The sequence below is a fragment of the Bufo bufo genome, chromosome 9 (assembly GCF_905171765.1).
Source record: "Bufo bufo chromosome 9, aBufBuf1.1, whole genome shotgun sequence".
Taxonomy (NCBI): Eukaryota; Metazoa; Chordata; class Amphibia; order Anura; family Bufonidae; genus Bufo; species Bufo bufo.
The window spans coordinates 192,623,031-192,650,457 of NC_053397.1; the positions used below are offsets into that span (position 1 = coordinate 192,623,031).

The 27,427-nt window shown below is 42.6% G+C and overlaps 1 protein-coding gene across 1 annotated transcript in view; it reads right to left on the reverse strand.

The window, feature by feature from the left end:
- Positions 1 to 4,612: 4,612 nt before the first annotated feature.
- BRINP2 (BMP/retinoic acid inducible neural specific 2) overlaps positions 4,613 to 27,427 on the reverse strand; it is a 331,421-nt gene continuing 308,606 nt past the window's right edge. The window contains 1 exon segment of the mRNA XM_040407224.1: positions 4,613 to 5,729. Within this exon segment, the coding sequence (XP_040263158.1) occupies positions 4,613 to 5,729 (1,117 nt within the window).

The following is a 27,427-nucleotide window of genomic DNA, read 5'->3' on the forward strand; positions in this document are numbered from 1 at the left end:
ATATTATATATACCATACTACAATAGTAATATAGCGAATATTATGTAATAATTATGTAGTAAGTCAGTGATAATATCTGACACAGGAAAAGCTGGGTAATAACTCAGTGTAGATTGAGAGTTATTACCAATCTTTCACAGTGTCAGATAAGCTTTTCATAAGAATACAGTCTAATATTCTTGTCATAAGACTGTAAAACCAACAGAGGGCGCTGTTCATAACTCCATAGCGCCCTCTATTGGTTTTCATAGTCTTATGACAGCTGAAAAACAAGGCAGATTCTGCTCATTTGCATGTCTTTCCCATAAGCTCATGTTTATGCAAATGAGTTTTTACATGACAAAACTGTATAGAAAGGTTATTGAATATTATGTTAGGACAATCGGAAAACTTTTTGTCGCTCCAAATGATATTGATCTAGGTGCGCAGGTCCGCACAAGCCATCCAACAGATGCAAAATAAATTTGAGGTTTACTGGTTCTCAGTCAGATGAGAGCTGGTTTGGAATATCTCATAGTGCACAAGTCTGCCATTGTAAGGTATGTTGGCTGTCTCATGGATAAGTTGGGCACATACCTGGCTTTTGGCACATAGCCTTTGTGTGGTTGTCTATTGTATGTCATATGTAATAGGAGTCTAAGATGCATCCAGTCATCCTCATAATGCTGTTTCCAAACCATTTTGATGGGGTATCTATCAATTTCTAACATTTTATTATGAACCAGACACCCTCTTCTCTAACGAGCAGGAGGTGCCTGGTTGTCTCCTATTGACTTCCATTATACTCAGGTGCTCGGCCAAGCACACGAATATAGCAATGTGTTCGGGCCGAACACCAGAACACTGAATACTTTGGTGCTCGCTCATCACTAATATTCACCTATACTATTCATTTATGTAAAGTTGTTGTATAACTGGAGGTATGCTTTAAGTGGATCCTTTATTCACTTATTTTATAACCTTTAAGCCTAAAATAAATTAGAGTAGAGTGATCAGATCCTCAGGCATTGAAGGTCATGGGCCTCTTATCATACATTATAGCCATGATAAACCTAATTTGGGAAAATAAGATGCACTTGAGAAGTACTTGTCACCTAATTTATTTTGTCAGTGTGTTTTAACCAACCATGGGCTCTTTTGCACAACCCTAATGTCCCAAATGGTCACTTTGCCCCAGGTTTCAGATTACTCAGTGTACAGATAGCTTGAGGAAGGCTACATTGCGTGAGTTAAAATGGTGTAGCATGGACAAATAAAGAATCCACTCAATTTTACTTTATTGGAGCACTGCCATTCTTTTATTTCTATTCATCTTTAGTGGAGATGACAGAACAAAAAGTTGATATTCCAATTTCTGAATAGTCACTGCTTTCAAAAACAGTATTTACCACATAAAGGATCATGTAGAATAGATAGCTCAATATCGCTAAATTTATATGAAAGTTTGAAAGAAATATAAAATAGTTGCCAGGGAAAGAAAGGAAAAGTCTAGACATTCCCTGTTTAAAGTGGAGAAGAAACCAAGAATAAGATATTCCAATTCAGTGAGATGAATGGGGATTGAGGAATAAAAAACCTGAATGGTGTTCTTTCGATGCTTCCATGATTCCCATTCATTTTAATTTTGAAGAGACTGCATAAGTGGTGACCTTTTCACTGTGAACAAAGTGCATAGTGCCAGGTCCATTCCAGTCTAACTTTTATAACATGTGGACATTTATTATAAATTTTTCCATGGAAAACCTCTTTAATACATAATTTCTCTAGGATGACCACTCCAGAGTGTTAAATGTGTTAGTTATAATAACCTTGTATAATAATCCAGAGTTCATACGTATATTGGCTAAACACTTTCTATACAACTTGTTGGGTCAACAGCAATTCTTCCCAACTATCACACACAGACACACTCGGCTGAGCATCCTTGCATTTTCAGTAGGAAGAGACAAGCAATTTGAAGCCACACTTCTCTGGTGAAAGCTTATCTCCCCTGAGAACATGCAAAGAGGTATTTCCAAGAGAAAGAGAACTGTCTTACTTTTAGCACCTACCAGAATCAATGTTTAACATTTCAACGACTCTTGGAATATTACTGACAGCTGTTTCAGAGCACTTGTCCATAGTTAGTATGGAGTTTGATACTGAGTGAGATGCTTTAGATGGAGCTTAGGGGGTCCTGGCTTTCCTTAAGGAAACTAGTTGTACATGGATACTTATTGATAATGCTCCTTGAGGGGAAAAAAAGGAAAAAAATATCTCCTAGAGAAAGAGAACTATCTTTTTTGTGGAGCATTGACAATTAGTCTCCTTACACAGCTGCTTTCCTTAAAGTGGTTGTCCGGGCTACAGATATTGATGACATCCTCAGAATAGAATCTAAATATCATATTATGGGGGTCCAAAACCCAGCACCCCCACCAATCAGATGTTTTGAGCAGCTAAGGTGCCATAAACGGCACTGTGTATGAAACCTTCTACTTCTGCCCTGTACACCAGATATTTCACGGCACAGTGCCTGCCTGAAAAAACGATTGGTGGGGATCCTGAGCATACATCATTGATATCTGTAGCCTGGACAACCCCTTAAAAGAAAGTCAGTACTTCTTCTAAGCTGCATCTAGGGCATCTCACTAAGCCTCTGTGCTGATAAGCAGTAAGCATCCAGAAAATGCCACCTGTAGGTAGACATGGCTATTTCCTTGTCATGTTCCAAGGCTTGCAGAAAAGTCGGACACCGGTTTATACTAAACTATGTCCAATAACTGACACTAGCGAGGCAGCTCTCTTTCTCTGAGACATACCTTTTTTGCATATTTTTTTTCCATGGCACCTGGTCAATAGACCTCCATACACAGCCAGTCTTCTTAAAGACAGCCAGTACCTCTCCTATGAACAAAGAAAGGGATCATGCATGTTGAAGTGATACTTGCCCAACTCTTCTTTTCCCTGACATCTGTCATCAGGAGAGAGTTGGGAGGCCCCCCATACACATGGATTTCATTGAAATTTATAGATGTGATTAAAATTAATGTAACATGTATGGCCATCCTTCGCATCACGCAAGGCTAGTGTTGATATATAGTTGATATCTATCTGTTGTAGCCTACTAGGCTCATTAATTCTACAACACTTCTCAGTATTAGATAAACTGTATAAACAGAGTTCATTAGATACCATGGTCTGCAGAAAAATATACCTTCTTCAGAAAATAATTACCAAGAGAAAGAACGGTCCTTAATTAACCTAACTCATTAACATCTAGCAGCAAGTGGGAAATGGCAAACATAAAGGCCTACAAAGCTTCCTTTTCTTTATTGAGCCCTGTTGGAGATACAAATATGTGAAAACACATGGCCACAGGTAGGTTATAAATCACCTTATGGCACATTCAAACAAACAGACTTTACGTGCCAAATGGCTTAGAAAGTAACCAATAATCTTTTGTCATGCTCAACAGTGCATAATTAGTTCAACCTGTGTCCATTGATAGAATGTATTTAGTATATGCCAATACTGGCTTCTTTTGACCTTGAAGAAACTATATTATCTCTCTGCTAGGCTTCAGAATGCTTATTACAACATAGGCTGTATTCTTGAGGCAAGTCACTCAATGGGCCTCTGTTCCACTGGTACAGATCTGCATTCATTGCCAGGTCTACACACAACTTAAATATCACTAAATTGCATCGGGGACTACCCTGCTCCCTTCTTGTGTTGTCTTAAGCCCATACACACAGAAGACCTGGATATTCCTAATCACACGCTAAACCTTGTGTCCACACAGACACACTCAGAATGTGTACATATTCAAAACATCAACACACAATGGTCACTGGAAAGTCTTATATTTTCTTGTGCTTTTTTGTCAGTTTTTGTAAATTTATGACCTTTTATATAATCAGCGACTAAGCTCCATTAACTCCCTTTGTACCAGATGAAGCATACTGTTGTAAATGTCACTGGTGACAGTAATAAGGCTTTTTAGGAGATAGTTGCACTGTTAGGTTACACTAACAGTAAGCTATATGTGTACCCAGATTTTCTGAGTAGGTCATATACATTTAATTTTGACACTTTTTGAAAAAAAAAATCATTTTACTGCATTTTTGTGTTCTCTCTTTAAGTGATATCTTTTTGTTTGGGTCATCTCAATACATGAAACTGTAAAGTCCTCAAGTGGTCTGGAGACAGGAAATTTATGGATTCATCAGTTCTTCCGAATATGGCTTTGGCTGTGATATTTTCTAGAGTTTTGTTGCCTTGGTGAAACTATCACAGCTGGCACTGACCTGGGCACACTTAGCTTGCCCTACGGAGCTGCATACACTAGAATTTATCAATAAGTCGCTTGACACTGGCCATTATTCTCTTTGCACAATAAAATTGATAGTATTTAGTAGGTTCAAAATTTGCCATGTTTTCTTGCCATCTTTTTTCCTGATCTAACCATCTGTATACCATCTTTTTTTTATTTTTATATATATAATAATAAGATACTGCAGACCCAAGAATACAGATGTGGTTTGAAGAACTGACTTCTCAAAAGGAAGACATTGTACATCATTTTGGGCCTCATGTATTAAAGGGAAAAAGAAATTCAATAGTTGAACTTCTAGCTGCAGAGCTTTGTTGTCTCATATGTGGAGCCATTGGGAAGTTGACTGCTGAATAAAGCAAGTTGGGCCTGTATTCTTCCCACTTCATTGCTACTCATCTTCAGCCGGTGTCTCAGTAAGCAGCTAAATAGATCCAGTTTACGGGCACCTGGTGGTGATAAGAAATTCACTCTCTTCCTTAGCTCTTGCATTTCTAGCAGTGCTATTTCTCTGGACCCAGGTTGGTCCAGTTGCTGCGCTAAACCCCTGATGCCTTCTGGGTCAAAGGGTACACTGTAACCAAAAGCATGAAGACCGTCAATACGAACGTACTCAGGATCTTCTAATTTGTCATCCAAAGTCTGTTTGTCAGTCCATTCTGCTGAATCCTCCTCTCCTTCTTCTTCTTCCGAAGGACTGCTTCTCATGTAAAAATGGACAGTCTCAAAAAATGACCGCCAGCGGTGGCCTAGTATCAAAGTCCAATTCTGGCAACGGTCTCCTCCTTCCATGTCCCAAGTTTTCTCCCAACTTGGATAACCTTGTTCTCCAGCAGGCAGCAACCAGCTTTCTGAGTGACTTCCTCCAAAGGGATTCACATAGACGGTCACTTGGGGGTCTCGTGTGCCATTCCCGGCAAGACAGAGACGCATTGAAAGTCCTAAAAGTAGATGCAACTGCCTGGGCCAGTGTTTGTTGCTTTTGCAGGTTAGAAGCATACGCTTCCTGCCACCCATTTGAAACCACATGCCTAGCCGGAGATCTCCAGAGATAAAGAAAGCTGGAGCTCTCAAGCGTCCATCCCGTTTAAGAAGCAAGTACTTTACTTCTAAGTCCTGCAAAGTGCCTTCTGTCCCAAGGTAAGGTTCTGAGGACTCAGGCACTGAAGGCACACAAAGGCCTTGAGCTGTTAATGTGTATCCAGGATTGCAACTGGCACACTGGGCAGGGTGAATTGTTGAGCAGAGGGAACACAAAGAGCCAGGTCCCTGTATGCATGGAATGTTTCCCTGGCAGTTGGGATGCTGGAGAGTACAGGTACAGCTGTGAGAAGCCTCCAGGAATGTGCCAGGCACAAGTGATGCACTGCAATAGAGAAGGGACTGGATGTGGTGCCACCAATAAGAAACTGATCTGTAAAAAACAAAAAGAAATATGTTAATGATGTGAAAAAAATGTAATTAAAGGCATTGTGCCAACTGATTGCTGGGGGTCTGAACACTGGAACTCCCACAAATCCTGAGTACAGCATTTGGATATCTCAGGAGGTCCCTTAGGTAATGAATGAAGTAACAGGGAGCAAGCCCAACCTACTGCTCCCTGATCAGATCAGGGAAACAGGACCCATCGTTCTTGAGATAGGTGACTGTCCCAGAGATTGGACGCCCAGTGGTCAGTTCTAAACATGGCACAATCCCTTTAATATTTTATATAAAACTTTTCATGCACAATCTCCTATAATCAAGTAGGCTTCAATTTTGGATCTTGAAAATTAAACCCATTTATAATCATGAGAAAATGGAGTTGGTGGTGGCTGCTCTCCTATATAGCCTATGATATGGTGCTACAAGTCCAGGGAGAGGACACCCTACCTCTCTGAAGAAAATAGAAATTGGACAAAGGTGTATGGACGAGCACTCTATCAGTTGGCACACATTTATTAAGGATTTATTATAATTAGCTAGCAATATAAAATAGATAAAACAATACAATAAAATACAAGTGCATGAATGCAACCACTATGGGGTAATTGGTGATAGTTGGTGATATTCAATATCCAAACAATCCTATCAATCCTAAGACAAGGTGATGAAGATGATATAGAAGGCCTAGTGTTGTGGCCTGGGTGTCTATAGGAGTCCAATAAACCCTGATCGGATAGGGATAATTCTAATATAGCTCCACAGGTTCTGGCAAGCTGCCACTATTAAATGCGTTCAGTAGTAGTCCCGTAGCATACAATGGTGTTGTAGACCACAATAGAGATGCACTTGCCGGCTTTTCAGCCGCTTACCTCCCCTTCGTATGTGACTTCAGTCCTGCGGTTTGCTCAGACTGGATAAATGGGGCCCATTGAGTGCGGCGTCTCCCGTTGTTAAGTTCAATAACCGGGCTTGCCGACTTGCTTGGCTTGCACTCAATGGGCCCCATTTATCCAGTCTGAGCCAACCGCAGGACTGAAGTCACATACGAAGGGGAGGTAAGCGGCTGAAAAGCCGGCAAGTGCATCTCTATTGTGGTCTACAACACCATTGTATGCTACGGGACTACTACTGAACGCATTTAATAGTGGCAGCTTGCCAGAACCTGTGGAGCTATATTAGAATTATCCCTATCCGATCAGGGTTTATTGGACTCCTATAGACACCCAGGCCACAACACTAGGCCTTCTATATCATCTTCATCACCTTGTCTTAGGATTGATAGGATTGTTTGGATATTGAATATCACCAACAATCACCAATTACCCCATAGTGGTTGCATTCATGCACTTGTATTTTATTGTATTGTTTTATCTATTTTATATTGCTAGCTAATTATAATAAATCCTTAATAAATGTGTGCCAACTGATAAAGTGCTCGTCCATACACCTTTGTCCCATTTATATTCATGTGTGGCAACTGACAAGGTTAATTTTTTGTGGTTCTTTCCCTTTAGTTCTTTGTAGTATGGTTGGTTACTGGTACTAGGTGCCAGCCCACATTCAAGGTGTGAAACATGTGTTTAATGTGTTTTATCATAGTTTATTAAACTTTTTATGCACCAAAGCTGTGCCAAGCCTTTTTATTCCCGGATCTCAGAATTCACAGTAATACAAATCATAATTAGTGTTACCAATACATTGCATTAAAGTCAATATATAAGAAACTACTTTATTTATTTATTAGATTAGTGTCCAAATGTTTTTGCCTTTCACCACTGTCATCTATTCTTATGCCCTTGAAACACTTGGTTATGCATTTTCATGGTTCCACACTTGCCAAACACAAAACTTTTCAAGTTCATCCTTGCACATATTGTGCCTTTTTAATATTTTCTGGCATTTGCAGCTACAAAATGAGCCTGAAAAGAGAGTGATCACTGAAGAGGTAAGGTTTGCAGCATCTGATTGTTAAATATTAATATCATATGAGGAAAACTGAGCAATATTCCATGTAAGAAAAATATTTATCGGCCACTAAACCTCCATTGACATCTCCCAAGAAGGTTATTCAGACTTATGGAGGGTGAAATCTTATTTGATCCGATAAAGTGGTTTATAACCCCAAAACATGTCATCTTTGAACACTTTATTACAAATAAAGGATTGATTATCCATCCTTCAATCTTGTCTTCCTGAAATTTCCTTGACAGGCTAAATGGGTAGTGCAATATATGAGTCTTTTTTATTGTAACTTTTTTCCATGTGGCTCAGTCAGACATCAGCAGCAGTTTTACCAGCATATGCAGCACCCCAGGCTAATTGCCGTTATATACATGTCTATATGGTAACCAGGCTTGGACTGGCCCACAGGGGTACAGATGAATCCCCCGGTGGGCCCCCAGGCAAGGTGGGCCCCTAGTCTCCCACCCCCTGCACAAGTGGCACATAACACAGTAGACCTACTGCACTACATACATATATTCAATTTACTGCACCTCAAGCAGTCTATGTTCATATTAAAAAAACTTGCTAGATTATAATTAATTATATTTATTATATTTGAATGTAACTGTACGGTGGGCCCCCAAAATAAATTTTACTGGTGGGCCCTAGGTACCCCAGTCCGACACTAATGTTTTAAAAGCTAGGACACCTTTGGACATTTATTTTTATTATTGCATTTTACTTATTCTGAGTAGAGTTGAGCGGACACCTGGATGTTCGGGTTCGGCAGGTTCGGCCGAACTTGAAAAAAAAGTTCGCTTTCGGGACCCAAACTTGACCCGAACTTGACCCCGAACCCAAACCCCATTGAAGTCAATGGGGACCCGAACTTTTGGCTACTAATATGGCTCTAAAATAGTCCTGGAAAGGGCTAGAGGGCTGCAAAAGGCATCAAAATGTGCTTAAGAGCATGGCAACTGTTCTGCAAACAAATGTGGATAGGGAAATGACTTAAAATAACATAAAATACTGAAAAATTAAAAATAACAATCTGGATCTAGGAGTAGGAGGTTGAGGAGGCGGTGGATGTGGCGGTGTAGGTTGACATGGCGGTGTAGGTGGAAGCGGCGGTGAAGGAGGAATAGGTAGCCAACACTGATTTATGTTATTTTTTTTCTTTAAATTGGGACATATAACAAAATAAAACAAAGAATAAGTGCACTTGAGTACAAGAATGGATGGTTGAGGCTGGTATAAATGTGTATTCTGCACAAGGTACGGACAAGTCCTGTGGGATCCATGCCTGGTTCATTTTAATAAACGTAAGCTTGTCCACATTGGCTGTGGCCTGTGATAATGCTCTCTGCCGTGCTAAACACACGTTCACACTATACACTGGCTGCAGGGCAGGTCAGCACCTCCAAGGCTGACAAAGTTTTTCCACATTTGGGCCATGCTAACCCTGCCTTCTCAGGTGCTGGCGGTGCCCCAGCTGCGTTGGCGACCTCTTCCTCCTCCTCTGCCTTCGCCTTGTGCTTCCACTGTGCCCCCGCTGTCAGGTGGGAATGCTATCAGCAGCGTGCGCTTGTAGTCGCGCATCTTCCGATCAGTAACAGATGTTTTCACTAAATTTAGTTCCCTGTCAGCAATGCAGAGCAGGGGTTTATTCACGGCAAAAGAAGGTTCATGTCACCCAGCAATAGAACAGAGGATTTTGAGAGATTTAGGCCCCTGTCACTCAGGCACAGCAGGGGTTCATTCACGGCAAAAGGGGGTTCATGTCACCCAGCAATAGAACAGAGGATTTTGAGAGAACGAGGCCCATGTCACCCAGGCACAGCAGGGGTTCATTCACGGCAAAAGGGGGGTTCATGTCACCCAGCAATAGAACAGACGATTTTGAGAGATTATGCCCCTGTCACCCAGGCACAGCAGGGGTTCATTCACGGCAAAAGGGGGTTCATGTCACCCAGCAATAGAACAGACGATTTTGAGAGGTTTAGGCCCCTGTCAACCAGGCACAGCAGGGGTCATTCATGGCAAAAGGGGGGTTCATGTCACCCAGCAATAAAACAGACAATTTTGATAGATTTAGGCCCATGTCAACCAGGCACAGGCAGGGGTTCATTCACGGCAAAAGGGGGGTTCATGTCACCCAGCAATAGAACAGATGATTTTGAGAGATTTAGGTCCCTGTCACCCAGGCACAGCAGGGTTTTGTATACGCCAAAAATGGTACAATGTCACCCGACGATTGAAAATAAGAATTTTTTCAATTTAGGGCACTAAAATCGGCACTTTTTTTGCATTAAAATGGCTCTAAAATAGTCCTTGAAAAGGCTAGAGCAGTGGTTCTCAACCTTTCTAAAGCCGTGACCCCTTAATACAGTTCCTCATGTTGTGGTGACCCCCAACCATTACATTTTTTTCCTTGCTACGTCATAACTAATTTTGCTACGGTTATGAATTGTAATGTAAATATCTGATATGCAGGATGTATTTTTATTGCTACAAATTGAACATAATTAAAGCAGAGTAATTAATCACGAAGACAAAATGTTATATATTGTCAAATATTTATTTCTAATTACAAATAAATGAAATTTTGCATTGAAGCATGGTGTATAAATCAGTGGTGCTTCAAGTCCCCCCCAAATAAATAAATCAGAAGTGCTCAGGGTCCCCCAAATAAATAAATCAGCGGGACTTCAGGTCTCCCCCAAATAAATAAATCAGCGGTGCATCAGGTTTCCCCCAAATAAATAAATCAATGGTGCTCAGGGTCCCCCAAATAAATAAATCAGCGGTGCTCAGGGTACCCCCAAATAAATAAATCAGTGGTGCATCAGATTTCCCCCCAATAAATAAATAAATCAATGGTGCTCAGGGTCCCCCAAATAAATAAATCAGAAGTGCTCAGGGTCCCCCAAATAAATAAATCAGCGGTGCTTCAGGTCCCCCCCCCCCAAATAAATAAATCAATGGTGCTCAGGGTCCCCCAAATAAATAAATCAGAAGTGTTCAGGGTCCCCCAAATAAATAAATCAGCGGTGCTTCATGTCCCCCCAAATAAATTAAGCCTTGGTCAGCCAAATAATTTAAATAAAATTAGCCAGGCTCAGCCAGGCTCAATTAAATCATTGGTGGCAGTGGTGCTCAGCGGCGGTGTCATTAATGAAAAAACTCGGACCTCAGCAGACAGGAGGCCCGACTTACCCGTCCAGACGTCAGGCTCCTTCAAGCACAGGCAGTGATAGGACATCACTTCCTGTGCGCGAGGATAAGGGGCCGCTGCCGTTGTGCGGGCGACCCACAATAGGAAGCCTCAGACGACCCCCCGGAAAGGGCCGATCGACCCCCAAAGGGGTCGCGACCCCTAGGTTGAGAACCGCTGGGCTAGAGGGATGTAAAAGGCAGTAAAATGTGCTTAAGAGCATGGCAACTGCTCTGCAAACAAATGTGGATAGGAAAATTACTTAAAATTAAATAAAATAACTAAAAATTACAAATTATTAACCTGCAACTCAGAGGAGGATGTGGATATGGAGTCGGAGGTTGAGGAGGCGGTGAATGAGGTGTTGTAGGTGGAGGCAACAATGGAGGAGGAGGAGGCAGCCAACTTTTTTACATTTTTTATTGGGGTAGGTAGACCCCCAAATATAGGGACAAATAAAAAAAAAGAAAACAAAGAATCATTGCACTTGACTTGAGTACAAGAATGTTTGATGGTGGTATAAATGTCTGTTCTGCACAAAGTACAGACAAGTCTTGTGGGATCCAAGCCTGGTTAATTTTAATGAACGTGAGCTTGTCCACGTTGGCTGTGGACAGGCGGCTGCGTCTGTCTGTAATGACGCCTCCCGCCGTGCTAAATACACGTTCAGAGAGTACACCGAGCTGCGTTGGATGTCACCCCGCTGTGAACATGCTTCATCCCCATCCTCCTCCTCCTCATCCTCCTCGTCCTCCAGTAGTGGGCCCTGGCTGGCCAAATTTGGACCTGGCCTCGGCTGTTGCAAAAATCCTCTTTCTGAGCCACTTCTAAAAGACTAGCCTGAAAGTGTTAGAGATGACCCCTCTTCCTCCTCCTCGTCCTGGGCCACATCATCTTCCATTATCGCCCTAAGTGTTTTCTCAAGGAGACATAGAAGTGGTATTGTATGGCTGATAACGGCGTCATCGCCACTGGCCATGTTGGTGGAGTACTTGAAACAGCGCAACAGGGCACACAGGTCTCGCATGGAGGCCCAGTCATTGGTGGTGAAGTGGTGCTGTTCCGCAGTGCGACTCACCCTTGTGTGCTGCAGCTAAAACTCCACAATGGCCTGCTGCTGCTCGCACAGTCCTCTCCAGCATGTTCAAGGTGGAGTTCCACCTGGTGGGCACGTTGCTTATGAGGCGGTGAGCGGGAAGGCCGAAGTTACGCTGTAGAGCAGACAGCCGAGCGGCGGCAGGATGAGAACGCCGGAAGCGCGCACAGACGGCCCGCACTTTACGCAGCAGCTCTGACATGTCGGGGTAGTTGTGAATGAATTTCTGCACCACCAAATTCAGCACATGCGCCAGGCAAGGGATGTGCGTCAAAACCGGCTAGTACCAGAGCTGCAAAGAGATTTCGCTCATTATCACACACCACCAGACCGGGCTTGAGGCTCACTGGCAGCAACCACTCGTCGGTCTGTTGTTCTATACCCTCCTGCGCGGTGTGGGCCTGTCTCCAAACACATCAGTTTCAGAACGGCCTGCTGACGTTTACCCTGGCTGTGCCTGAAGTTTGTGGTGAAGGTCTGTCGCTGACCGGATGAGGAGGAGGAGGAGGAAGCCGAGTAGGAAGAGGAGGCAACAGGAGGCAAAGAATGATGCCCTGCGATCCTTGGCGGCGAAGGACGTGTGCCAAACAGCTCTCCGCCTGGAGCCCAGCCGCCACTACATCTACCCAGTGTGCAGTTAGGGAGATATAGCGTCCCTGGCCGTGCTTACTGGTCCACGTATCTGTGGTTAGGTGGACCTTGCCACAGATGGCGTTGCGCAGTGCACACTTGATTTATCCGATACTTGGGTTGTGCAGGGAGGGCACGGCTCACCTGGAGAAGTAGTGGCGGCTGGGAATGACTTACTGTGGGACAGCAAGCGACATGAGCTGTTTGAAGCTGTCCGTCTCCACCAGCCTGAATGACAGCATTTCAAAGGCCAGTAGTTTAGAAATGCTGTTATTCAGGGCCAGGGATCGAGAGTGGCTAGGTGGGAATTTACGCTTTCTCTCAAAGGTTTGTGAGATGGGGAGCTGAACGCTTCCGTATGACATGGTGGAGATGCTTGGTGACGGAGGTGTGTTGTTGTGGTGGCACATTCTCTGTTTGCTGGGCGGCAGGTGCCAACGTTCTTCCAGAGGTGGAGGAAGAGGCCGAGGCAGCAGCAGAAGAGGGAGCAGGAGGGGCCTGAGCCCTTTCTTGGTTTTGAAGGTGCTTACTCCACTGCAGCCTGTGTCTCGCATGTAGATGTTATAAGGTTCAGAACGTTAATGCCTCGCTTCAGGCTCTGATGGCACAGCATGCAAACCACTCGGGTCTTGTCGTCAGCACATTGTGTGAAGAAGTGCCATGCCAGGGAACTCCTTGATGCTGCCTTTGATGTGCTTGGTCCCTGGTGGCGGTGGCCAGTAGCAGGCGAACTGTTTTGGCGACGGCTGCTCTGCTTTTGCACCCTGCTCCCCGCTTTTGCTACGCTGTTGGCTCGGTCTCACCACTGCCTCTTCCTCCGAACTCTGAAAGCCAGTGGCACGACCTTCATTCCATGTGGGGTCTTAGTCCCCTGCATCGTCTTTCACCCAGTCTTCCTCCCTGACCTCCTTTTCGGTCTGCACACTGCAGAAAGACGACGCAGTTGGCACCTGTGTTTCGTCATCATCAGACGTGCTGAGGTGGTATTCCCATGTCCTCATCAGGAAACATAAGTGGTTGTGCGTCAGTGCATTCTATGTCTTCCACCCCGGGGAAGGGCTAGGTGGATGCCCTTGGCAAACCCTGCCAGCAGAGTCTTCAAACAGCATAAGAGACTGCTGCATGACTTGAGGCTCAGACAGGTTCCCCGATATGCACGGGGGTGATGTGACAGACAGATGGGCATGGGTTTCAGGCGCCACCTGTGCGCTTTCTGCATTAGACTGGGTGGGAGATAATGTGAACGTGCTGGATCCACTGTCCGGCCACCCAATTGACTAGCGCCTGTACTTGCTCAGGCCTTACCATCCTTAGAACGGCATTAGGCCCGACCAAATATCGCTGTAAAATCTGGCGGCTACTGGGACCTGAGGTAGTAGGTTCAGTAGGACGTGTAGCTGTGGCAGAACGGCCGCGTCCTCTCCCTGCACCAGAGCTCCACAACACCACCACCGTGACCATGACCGCGTTTCTTATTAGATGTTTGCAAAATAATTAACCGCCAATATAACCCTGATGTAGGGTATTGCACAATTTTTTTTTTTTTTAACTCTATATGACAGCGGTGCACGTGTAATCAAAGATGACCAGTATATGAACAAAAGTTTTTTTTTTAACCGCGGTAACCAAATGGCCGTATTTGTGGCCTAAATGTGACTGTCACCTATGCACGTGTAATCAAAGATGACCAGTAAATGAACAAATGTTTTTTTTAAACCGCAGTCACCAAATGGCCGTATTTGTGGCCTAAATGTGACTGTAATCAATGCACGTTTAATCAAAAATGACCAGTATATGAACAAACGTTATTTTTTAACCGCAGTAACTAAATGGCCGTATTTGTGGCCTAATGTGACTGTCACCTATGCACGTGTAATCAAAGATGACCAGTATATGAACAAATGTTTTTTTAAACTGCAGTCACCAAATGGCCGTATTTGTGGCCTAAATGTGACTGTAATCAATGCACGTTTAATCAAAAATGACCAGTATATGAACAAACGTTATTTTTTAACCGCAGTAACTAAATGGCCGTATTTGTGGCCTAAATGTGACTGTCACCTATGCACGTGTAATCAAAGATGACCAGTATATCAACAAAGTTTTTTTTGAACCGCAGTAACCAAATGGCCGTATTTGTGGCTAAATGTGACTGTCACCTATGCACGTTTAATAAAAAAATGACCAGTATATGAACAAACGTTTTTTTAAACCGCAGTAACCAAATGGCCGTATTTGTGGCCTAAATGTGACTGTAATCAATGCACTTTTAATAAAAAATGACCAGTATATGAACACATTTTTTTTTAAACCGCAGGAACCAAATGGCCGTATTTTGTGGCCTAAATGTGACTGTCACCTATGCACGTGTAATCAGAGATGACCAGTAAATGAACAAAAACATGTTTTTTTTTAACCGCAGTACCCTAATGGCCGTTATTTGTGGCCTAAATGTGACTGTCACCCTATGCACGTGTAATCAAAGATGACCAGTATATGAACAAACGGTTTTATTTAACCGCAGTAACCTAATGGCCGTATTTTGTGGCCTAAATGTGACTGTCACCTATGCACGTGTAATCAAGATGACCAGTATATCAACAAGTTTTTTTTTGAACCGCAGTAACCAAATGGCCGTATTTGTGGCCTAAATGTGACTGTCACCTACGCACGTGTAATCAAAGATGACAGTATATGAACAAACGGTTTTATTTAACCGCAGTAACCTAATGGCCTTATGTGTGGCCTAATGTGACTGTCACCTATGCACGTGAAATCAAAGATGACCAGTATATGAACAAAAAGTTTTTTTAAGCACAGTCAGCAAAAAAGCTGTATTTCTGGACTAGCAGACATGCAGATAGATAGTGCTGGTGCACTATCGTTGCATAAAATGGCTGCCGATTAGGTATTGATAGTGACAAACTGAAGTAAAAAAAAGTTTGCTTTCAGCAGAAGTTGGCTCAGTGCAGGCTTAAAAAAATTGTACATTGCAGCCACAAAACACATTGGATTTAGATCGCTGAGTAAAAAGGCAGTTCTTAATATTCTCCCTGATCTCTCCCTGACAGCAGCTGCAGCCTCTCCCTACACTAATCAGAGCAGAGTGACGGGTGGCGCTATGTGACTCCAGCTTAAATAGAGGCTGGGTCACATGCTGCAGTTGGCCAATCACAGCCATGCCAATAGTAGGCATGGCTGTGATGGCTTCTAAGGGCGCACACAGTTTAAACGCTTGTTGATTGGCTGCTGTGCAGTCTTTCAAAAAGCGCCAAGAAAGCGCCGAACACCGAACACGAACCCAAACTTTTACGTAAATGAGGCGGGTCGGGTCCGGGGTCCGAAAAAGCAAAGTTCGGTACGAACCCGAACTTTACAGTCGGGTTCGCTCAACTCTAATTCTGAGCTAAATTTTTTTCTTTTTTTCAATTAGTCCTTATTCAAAAATGTTTAACAGTTTTTCTTCTACAAGTGTCTGTGAATTTGTAGACTAGGACTCTTCTGCGTCCCACTGAATCCATCGGTGAACTGCCTTGGATCTATAGCTCTTACCTGTACTTTCCTAAATCTGTTACTTTCCTACACTTAGCTAAATTCTTACCAGTTGATAAGAATTTAGCTTAAATGCGTGTTTATGAGCTGTTGGGAGTTCAGAGATGACTGGATACAGTGTAAACATAAAGTGTGCTAGTCTGCAATTGAACTTAAAGTAGAAGCTATAGAAGACACATTGTTGAAAACTTTTAATAAAGACCAACTGAAAAAAAGATGTTTTTTAGTACAATACAATAATTTAAAAAAATTGCACCCAAAGGTATCCATTTTATCGTTAAAACCACAGAACAAGGTAAGCACTATGGGCCAGATGTATCATTACTCTGACAGCTCACTCCACTTTCACATATGGCTAAAGTCAGTTTTAGCCAAGTCAGATTCTTGATCGGCCCTTTAAGACTGTAATAAATGTGGTTTGACGGTAGCAGTTTATCCGTCAGTAAGCAGCTTTACAAAAGTCGCACATCTTTACGAAAAAGTCGCCCGTTTTTATGAAAAAGTCGCATGTTCTATTAAAAGTCTCATAAGATAAGCATGGTCCTCACTGGAGTGAAATTGCGACTTTTTTGCGACTTTTTAAATAATCCCAATAGTAAATCTGTCTAGTGATGCATTTACATAAGAAAACACACCACTTTCAGAAAACTGGCGAGCATAGTGCAGAGCAGAAAAAAGTCGCAAATTTGTGCGCAGTTTTAGCGTTTGGGACTTTTTTTGGGACTTTTTCACTCCATTATTCTGACCTGAGCTAATGATAAATCTGGCCCTATATCTTCTAATGATTTGTGGACTTTGCTTTCCACCAACTTCAGAATTACAATCTTGGGGATGCCCTCTTTCTTGTTTTGTCCATGTGTTATATCTTTGGACCCATTTGTAGTTAGGGAAAGGGAAAGGAAACATGACATAGAGCTATTACTGGTCAGAAAAATGAAACCTAGTCTGAAGATGTTTACTTATGCCTATATGTAAAAGCTAATATCATCAATAGAAATATAAATAAACCGCTCCATTTTACGTCGTGTTGGCATTATCAAAATAATAATTCCTGAATATAATGCATATATCTGGCTAGAATTATACACATGTCTGGGCTTATCACATTTTCGCATTAGGGTCTGTAATTAAAGAGAAATTAAGTTATACCAGGCGCTTATGCTGTTGAGACCAGATGCCCGTGTCCAGCTCAACTCGCACAGAGAGCTTCATTCATAGAAGATTGTTGAGAAGACATACAGTGCTCGCCATAGTGGATTTATTTGTTTACTGCGGTAATTAAAGTAAGCTTATGCCTCTTTAAAGGTCAGTTCTGAGATAAATATAGCAGCCTAACAAATTAAAAATAACATGTTAAACAGGAAAGGTTGCATTTTATTTCATTTCCTGCAATAAGGTGCACTTTCTGTTTTTCAAAGCTGTCCAAAGTAGAAAGGTTGGAATCATTTAGATGAGGAATGTCAAACTCATAGTCCTCCAGCTGTGGCAAAACTACAACCCCCAGTGTGATAGCTGTAGGCTTTCCGGGCATGTTGGAAGCTGTAGTTTAGCAAAAAGCTGGAGGGCCATGCGTTTTGACATCCCAGATTTAGATTATAAAGCTTAAAGGGGTTTTCCAGGCTCCTGATATTGATGACCTATCCTCAGGATAGGTCATCAACACTTCATGGGTGAGAATCTGATACCCTGCACCCCCACCAACCAGTTGTTCCCTGCAGCCTCCATCGTTGAACCTTCCTCTTGAATGGAGCAGGAAGCACATCTCTGTTCAACATATAGTTGGGTTACTGCAGATCACTGAAGTGAATGGGAGTGGAGCTGCAGTAACCAGCACGGCCACTACAATTTGAATGGAGCTGTGCTCGTTCCAGCGCTGTGGGCCGCAGGGAAGAGCTGATAGTTGGGTTTGCTGTGTCTCTCACCAATCTGATGTTAATTGACCTATCCTGAGAATAATTTATCACTATCAGGAGCCTGAAAAAACCCCTTTAAAGCCTGTCATAAATTATGCCACATTGCCCATGATGGCATCTCAGTGGTGTCATGGAATATATCCATGCAATATATACAGTACTGTATAATACAGTTGATAGGAAGGCATGGATAGTATAGAAATGTAAGATATACCAAAATAAATCCTTGCGTCAACCAAACCCTCAAGATTTTCCATTGCCTTTACCACATCATACTCACATGCATCACATAGAAGTGGAGGTGTGTGTGTGTTATTGATAGGGTCCACATGGTGGAAATGTTAGTTGTTTCTAGTCCTACAGAACTACCATATAGGACACAAGGAAGTCCTCGATAAACTTGCTTAGTTAAAAAAGGTCTCTGCAGGATCAAGGGGACAAAATAGGGTCTGAAGAATTACTCTTTTTATCTTTGAGGAAAGCTATTCTCTGTAAATATGACTTTGGGTTTGTGAAAGAAATTGTGAATTTCAGCTTCAGAAAATAGCAGCTCTGAATACTGATGCATTTTTGTATGACACATGAAAGCCAATTTCCTAATCAGTCAGTTAACTCACTGGTATGATTTTGGAATATGGAGGAAGTTTTGATGAATCTGCAATTGGGAGTTACCAGTTAGGGGTGTGCCCTTGTACAGTTTGACACTATACAATAAGTACTGACAGTGTCATATTGTGCAGGGACCCCCCCCCCCCCCCACTGCTAACAATTTATAAACCTCTAGTAGCTATAAGTGAGGAATGGAGCAACATAGAAATATACAATAAGATGATTCAGAATTATTACGTGGAGAATTCAAGATATTCTAAACCAGTCCACTTCAAAGGGGTTATCAAATGAATAATGTAAAAATTGAAAATCATACATCATATAGCACAATCTCTTCCTAACAAGCTCACAGGGATCCAGAGATTTCCCCATTCATTGCTCCAATTGCTCTACTAGATTTATTTCAAGCTAGGCAGCTCAGTAGGTGTTCTCTTTCTCAGGGGTGGCTATTGAAGGATGGAGCTGAACAAGTGCATCCACCTCAATCAGGTGGACAGAGAAATAAAACCCTTTAAGGCTTTGTTCATGACCATAATGATATCAAACTCTCTAATATTTGATCACGTCAGTAGCTAATCAGTAAGTAACTTTTAATACCAAGTGAATGTACCAAAGAGATGTTTTGAAAGTAGGAATAGAATAATGAAACTTAAAGGGATTGTCCACCTAAAAAAAAATTCTAAAGTTTTCAAACCAGGACCTGAATCTGAATACATTTGTAATTGCATATAACTCATTGAGTATAGCCACTGAGTCATTCAATGAAATCCATTTGTATAGCACCACCTGCTGTTTGCTGTTTTTCTAATATTTCTGTCCTCAACGAGGTGGACCCATATGTTCAGTTCCATCCTTCAACCGCCACCAGCTGAAGTAGCCAGGTATGCCCCTGACAAAGGACACACCCCTGAGCTGCCAGCTTGAAATTAATCTAGCAAATGGAGCAATGAATGGAGATATATCTGGATCCATGTGAGGTACACGGCTGTTTCTAGCTTTGTTAGAAAGAGGTTGTCATTAAATTTTTGGGGATAACCCCTTTAACACAAGTGATCAAGTATTGTGTTTTGTTTTTTAATCCCTGCCTTCCTGGCATTCACTAAACGGTAAAACTGACATGTGTACTTTGTTCTCGCGGGTCAGTAGAATTATACTGATGCCACATTCTTATAGTTTTGTTATGTATAAATATTTTTAAAAAATCATAAACTTCTTTGCATTGCCATATTTTGGCCCCCATAATTTTTATTATGCTTGTGTCTACAGTTCGAAGTGAGGGCACATTTTTTTTTCGTGTTGATCTGTCGTTCTTATTGATATCCTTTTGGAGTTGTGCATGGCTTTTTGATCACTTTTCATTACATTCTTTTGGGGAAGGATAAATAAGTTTATATTTTAAGTCCCCCTAGGGGACTCAAACATGCAATCCTTAGATTGCTTATACCATAGATTTCAATGAATTACCATTGCAGCCTAGGGGTTTCATTATGTTCTTATGGTGCCCAATTGCTGTGGTAGCCTTGGATCCTTCAGAGGGCTTGAGCCTACACAGGGAATGAACGGCTCACCTGATCTAAGTGCGGAGGAAGCTGTTCAGGGCCTGAGAACATAACATTCCCAGGGAAAGCTACCTCAGATGCCAAGTCACAAATAATTAGGCATCTCTGAGGTAAATGTCTGTGATTGGCGTTAGTGCTGATCACAGACATTAGGTTCGGGAGTCTGCTGTTTAAAACAGCTAAAGCCCAATTGCTATGATTCACAAACTTCCTCGTACATGTATGGCAGAGATCAGGAAAGGGGTTATATTGAGTTAGTTTTTTTTTTCATAAACAGTACCATTCTTGTTCATAGGCTGTGCCTGGTATTGCAGTTCAGCTTTGTTCAAGGTCAAACTTGTAATAACATCCGTGCTTTCTAATTTTTTTTTTTGTATGTGTGTCATTAGGAAAACTTGGCATGTATTTTATAGTTAGATTTTTGCAATTTGGAGTATAGGTGCAAGCTCTTATTCTACGACCTTACATGTTTGGCACTTATTCTATTCTGTGTTTTCAGATTTTTTTTTTTTTCTTCTGTGTCTTTATAGGTCTGTTCATTCCATTTTAAGCCTGATATTCTTTCTCCAATCTCCCAGGCTCAGTATCCATGAAAATACTAATAAAAAAGTAATATTTCTCAGACAGCTTTAAAGGGCATAAATTCGCCTCTTTTATCTTGTGCCACAGATCGCATGGAATTAGTGACCTCACTGGTAGTCAGCATTTTCCACAAAAGCTTAGAGTTAAACATTGTAGGCTCGAAATCAACCCATGACTTTTACTGACACCTGGAAAGATGACAGCAACAAATAGACTGGGACTTAGTTGCATATCCACAGTAACAGAGATTTAGCTGCAAAAAACTTGCTGCTGTATCTATTTCAAAAGCCATTAAATGTTTTCTGAAAAAACATCCTTTGGTAAAGCTGCATTTATATTCAAAAATGATCCTCTGTATATCAGCATTAACCTGACACAGATACTTATATGTTGGGGAATCGAACTTATTCTTGGTAGAGGTCTAACACGTAACTTTTCTCCATAGCCGTCTTCACAATAGGTTAAAGGAATGCTAGACAAGACTTGTACAAAGTCATATATAGCACCCATACTTTATGGGATCCTACTGCTACTACTTTTTTTTTAGTTCAATTCTCCATGTAACCCCATCAGATACTTTTTTTTCTTAATTTTTCATGGCTTTTTAACCCTTTCCTGATGGAGTGATTTTCCGTTTTTGAGTTTTCGGTGTGTTTTTACAGTGTTCACTATGCAGTAAAACTCACTTGTGGCTCTTCAGGTCAGCACGAATCCGACAATAACATATACAGTATGTATAGTTTTTCCTGTGTTTTAATACTGAAAAAAGTCACACTTTTGAAAAACATTTTTTTTCTTTTTTATCGCCATATTCTGGACTCCCATAACTTTTTTTTAACTATGTCTACTGAGATGTGTGGGGGGTGCAGGCGTAGTAAAGGATAGGTGCTCGCTGGGCGCGGACTTCTTTACTGCGCCTGCGCTGCATACATCAGAGTACACCCGGATCCAGCACTGGCACAGCAATCTCCTTCTCTTCACAGCGATGCCAGCTTCTTAGTCTTCCAGGTGTACTGTGATGTGGCCAGTGAGCACTTATCCTTTACGATGCCTGTGCTGCATACTGAATGGCACAGCACAGGCCACGCGATTTAACCCAAAGTCAGGGCCAAGCAGGATGCCTCTAGACTAGCCTCTAGAACTAGTGGAAACAGCCCCATTGCTCCTGAAGGCCCCGTTGCGGCCTGCTATTTGGTTGCAACCATCCTCCCGTTGCTGGATGTTTTGATCAGTGTGATGGGGAGATGCAGTGGCAGTTGCGTGGGTACCAGGAGCGATGCAGGGCATTGGGGGGGGGGGGGTCATTATTGGGTTGGATAACCCCATTAAAGTATGCACAAATGATTTATTTTATGAAAAATACTAACAATTTTTTAAAGCTTTTTTTCTTTTTCATTTCTTTTTTATTACATTTATAATTCCACTTAATTCCATAATTACTGTATGCAAATACATTATGTTCTGTGTCACTATGGCACAGGCTGGGGTTAGGACAACACTAGTGTGCCCTAACAGCAGGATTACTGAATCATAGTCCTGGGGTCCTTTCTCGGTCCTAAGTCTGACTGCAGAGGTTTTGTCCAGTCTATTCGATTCGATAATTCGGACCCATTTAGAAGGGGAAATACCTTTGATCATGCTGTGGTCATAGACTGGGTTTACAGTTGGGATGAAGCTACCTCCGATCTGTGGAGTAGAGCAAAAGACTGTGCTAAGAACTGGAGCTGTTAGTTATAGTTTATTCATAAAGCAGGAAAGGTCAGTGAGTGGTCCTGAAAGGGGTTATCTGAGGCTGGAAAGGCCCCCCATACAGCCGGGCCCATCAAACGAATTTACTTACCTGGCTCCCCTCTCCCTGCGTCGCTCCTGGTCCCCGAACTGCCACAGCTATTTGATGTTCCAGGTGAGACGCTGCCATGCTGAGCTGCGGCTGTTGTGCCTGGAGCCAAGAACCACACCGGTTCCTGCACTGCTTTCAGCTCTGCGGTCACAGGCCGATCAGTGGCTAACCCCGCTCAATTTGACAGTTGGTAAAGTGGTGTGCGACAACTGTGCCAATCTGCTGAGCGTGCTTAAGCAGGGCAAAATGACACACGTGCCGTGCATGGCACACGTCCTGAACTTAGTCGTGCAGCGATTCATTGCCAAATACCCCGGGGTCTAGGTTGTCTTGCGGCAGGCCAAGAAATCTCATTTTAGAAGATCTTACACGACCATGGCTCTCCTTGCTGACGTTCAGCAGTGACGCCACTTGCCTTCAGGCATCTGATTTGTGACAGCCCAACGCGGTGGAACTCCATCTCGTATATGCTTGATAGCATGCACCAGCAGCAATGTACATTAAGCGACTACATGTACAAACTCTGCATCAGGACAGGTTCTGGGGAGCTTGGTTTCTTTACACCTGCACCTGTGGCTGCTCGATGGGCGACGAATGCAGACTTCTTCAGCCATTTGATGAGATCACCAAACTGGTCAGTCTCAGCCAGTGACATCGTACCTTACACCTTCTTTCTGGAGCGTGCATTGCATAGATGTCATTGATCAATCCGTCTAGGAGCAGGAGCTGTAAGATGAGGAAGTCGCAATCTTAATGAATTCCCAGAGGGGCTACTCCATCTGAGACAAGTCAGCAAGAGTCTGAAGAGGAGTCAGAGGAGGATGGTGGCTGGAGGGAGGGGAGCAAGAAGAGCAGGCTTTGAGGGGGACTTTTAAACTTTTCAGGATCCCTTGTGTTTGTCCGTGGCTGGGGGGAGGAGTCCGAGGATGACATCCTCCTGGGCAATGAGCAGGAGCCAGGGCGCTCCCCGCTTCTAATTTAGTTGAAAATGGGGCCTTAATGCTCCATGTGTTTGAAGAGGGACCCCCCTTATAAAAAGCATAAAAGGCAAGGACCTGTACTGGGTGGCAACGTACTTAGACCCCCCGATACAAACACAAAATGGCGGACATGTTACCAGCATCAAAGAGGGTTGGCAGAATGCAGCATTTCTAGGCCTTGCTGCGAGAGATGCTGCATTCTGCTGTTCGGGGCGCTGGCAGAGCAATTTCCACCCACAAACGAAACAGGTGCGGGTACAAATTCTACCGCACCTGCAAGAAGAGGGCTGTTTGAAGATGTGTTGGTAACTTTGGATATGAGATTCATTCTTTCAGCCAACCCATCGACAGCTGCCCTCCGTATCCAGCCTCAGGAACGCCTAAACCGAATGGTGTCCGACTACATCGGGTTAACGGAATCCATGGACTATTGGGTGTGCAGGCTTGACTGTGCCAGAGCTGGCACAATATGCCATGGAACTCTTGGCTTGCCCCTCGTCGAGTGTCCTCGTTCAGCGCAGTGAGGGGGATTGTGACCGATAAGCGCACTCGCCTAGCTCACGACAGTGTGGACTAACCTCACATTTCTAAAAATGAATAAGCATGGATCTCGGAGGAATTCAACAACCTGTGACGACCACGTGTAATTGCATTTCCTCATGCAAGCCCACACATATCTGCCACCACCCAGAACAAAGAATGGTCCTTGTCTTATGTATATACAGCGGCATAAAACTCCTTTTCTGTCAGATGAATGCCAAATTTTTGGGCCTGTACTCCAGTGGCCTACCAGTAAAATTTTTATCCAGTGACCGCCTAATGTACCTCCAGCCACATCATTACAAGTTATTTTCTATCAGGTGAATGCCAAATTTTTGGGGACTGTACTCCAGTGGCCCTACAGTAAAATTTGTATCCAGTGACCGCCTAATGTCTCTCAGACACATGATCACAAGTTATTTTCTGTCAGGAGAATGCCTAATTTTTGGGGCCTCTACTTCAGTGGCCTACAGTAAAAATTTTATCCAGTGACCACCTAATGTACCTAATGTAGTGCACATTTTTGAGAGTTTCCCTTTAAGACGCATAAAAATGGCCCCTGAAAAGAAAACATATTTTTTGTGGGAATTTTTACCAATGACCCCCCTCTAGTATGTCACTGTCCATGTTGTAGGAATATTTGCGCACTTCTAGTAAGTATTTGGTGGCTGCAAATATGACCTGAAGGTTTTTCAGGTTCACCGGCCATTAAAGTCAATAGGGCCCGCCGCAAACGCGTGGTTGGCGAACATTTGATCCCGAACGCGCGTTAGCAAACTGTCCCGGCCTATGTTCGTCCATCAGTAACAGTTGAAAAGAATCCATCCAACATTTCGCATTGAGACACCATAGACTATCATTATAAAAATTGTCACGCAACATTGGTGCGACATCAATGTCGCGCAACACATGTAGCAGTGTAGTTGTGCCCTATGTGTCATGCGATTTATTGTCACACGACACATGTCGTCGTGTAGCCCTAGCCTAAAGCTGATCTACAGCAGTGAAGAAAAATGGCTGGGTTGTTATGGAAACCTGGAGTAAAACTGTGTGTATGTGGAGACTATGGGCCTGCGAGCTTCTATTGGCTGATAAGGGTCATGTGACCGTGTGTATGGCAGTTGGCATATGAAAATAAAGACTTGCAGGCTTGTATTGGCTAATGCAGGTTATTTTTTGGGAATATCTCAGGAACGGTACATCCTAGACAGCTGTGACCCCACCAAGATTTCTTTCCAGGTAGCAAGGGATGTGTATACCAAGTTTCGCTGAAATTGATAGTTGCGTTTTTGAGTGATTGCGGAACATACATACATACATACATACGTCCTTCCTTATACAGTTGCAAGAAAAAGTATGTGAACTCTTTGGAATGATATGGATTTCTGCACAAATTGGTCATAAAATGTCATCTGATCTTCATCTAAGTCACAACAATAGACAATCACAGTCTGCTTAAACTAATAACACACAAAGAATGAAATGTTACCATGTTTTTATTGAAGACATCATGTAAACATTCACAGTGCAGGTGGAAAAAGTATGTGAACCCTTGGATTTAATAACTTGTTGAACCTTCTTTGGCAGCAATAACTTCAACCAAATGTTTCCTGTACTTGCAGATCAGACGTGCACAACGGTCAGGAGTAATTCTTGACCATTGCTCTTTACAGAACTGTTTCAGTTCAGCAATATTCTTAGGATGTCTGGTGTGAATCGCTTTCTTGAGGTCATGCCACAGCATCTCAATCGGGTTCAGGACAGGACTCTGACTGGGCCACTCCAGAAGGCGTATTTTCTTCTGTTTAAGCTATTCTGCTATAAGCTATAAGCTATTCTGTTGTTGATTTACTTCTATGCTTTGGGTCGTTGTCCTGTTGCGACACCCATCTTCTGTTGAGTTTCAGCTGGTGGACAGATGGCCTTAAGTTCTCCTGCAAAATGTCTTGATAAACTTGGGAATTCATTTTTCGTTCGATAATAGCAATCCGTCCTCGCCCTTAACGCAGCCAAAGCAGCCCCAAACATGATGCCCCCACCACCATAATTCACAGTTGGGATGAGGTTTTGATGTTGGTGTGCTGTGCCTCTTTTTCTCCACAAATAGTGTTGTTGTGTTTCTCCCAAACAACTCAACTTTGGTTTAATCTGTCCACAGATATTTTGCAGTACTGCTGTGGAACATCCAGGTGTTCTTGTGCTAACTGTAACGATGCAGCAATGTTTTTTTTTGGACAGAAATGGCTTCCTCTGTGGTAAACTTCCCATGAAATCCATTCTTGTTTAGTGTTTTATGTATCGTAGATTCGGTAACAGGGATGTTAGCATATGCCAGAGACTTTTATAAGTCTTTAGCTGACACTCTAGGATTCTTCTTCACCTCATTGAGCAGTCTGTGCTGTGCTCTTGCATTCATCTTTACAGGACGGCCACTCCTAGGGAGAGTAGCAGCAGTGCTGACTTTCTCCATTTATAGACAATTTGTCTTACCGTGTACTGATGAACAGCAAGGCTTTTGGAGATACTTTTATAACCCTTTCCAGTTTTATGCAAGTCAACAATTATTAATCGTAGGTCTTCTGAGAGCTCTTTGTGCGAGGCATCATTTTACATCAGGCAAAGCTTCTTGTGAAAAGCAAACTTAGAACTGTTGTGTGTTTTTTTTATAGGGCAGGGCAGCTGTAACCAACACCTCCAATCTCATCTCATTGATTGGACTCCAGTTGGCTGAAACCTCACTCCAATTAGCTCTTGGAGATGTCATTAGTCTAGGGGTTCACATACTTTTTTCCACCTGCACTTGTTAATGTTTACATGGTGTTTTCAATAAAAACATGGTAACATTTAATTCTTGTGTGTTATTAGTTTACGCAGTCTGTGATTGTCTATTGTTGTGACTTAGATGAAGATCAGATCACATTTTATGACCAATTTGTGCAGAAATCCATATAATTCCAATGGGTTCACAATACTTTTTCTTGCAACTGTATATATATATATACTAGATGACACAGTGGTTCTAGACTTTGTCATTTATATTCCCAAAAGAGGTAGCTCTTGAGGAAAACAGTCCTTTTGCAACACAATATCATCAGTAGTCAAGCATCATATCTAGGGTCTCATGGCATGGATCTGTCACAATGCACTAGGCAGAGTTCAAATAAAGTTAAAATAAAGTTCAAATAAAAGTAACAAGACCGTCTGTATTGTGTCAATGACTTCTGTCTC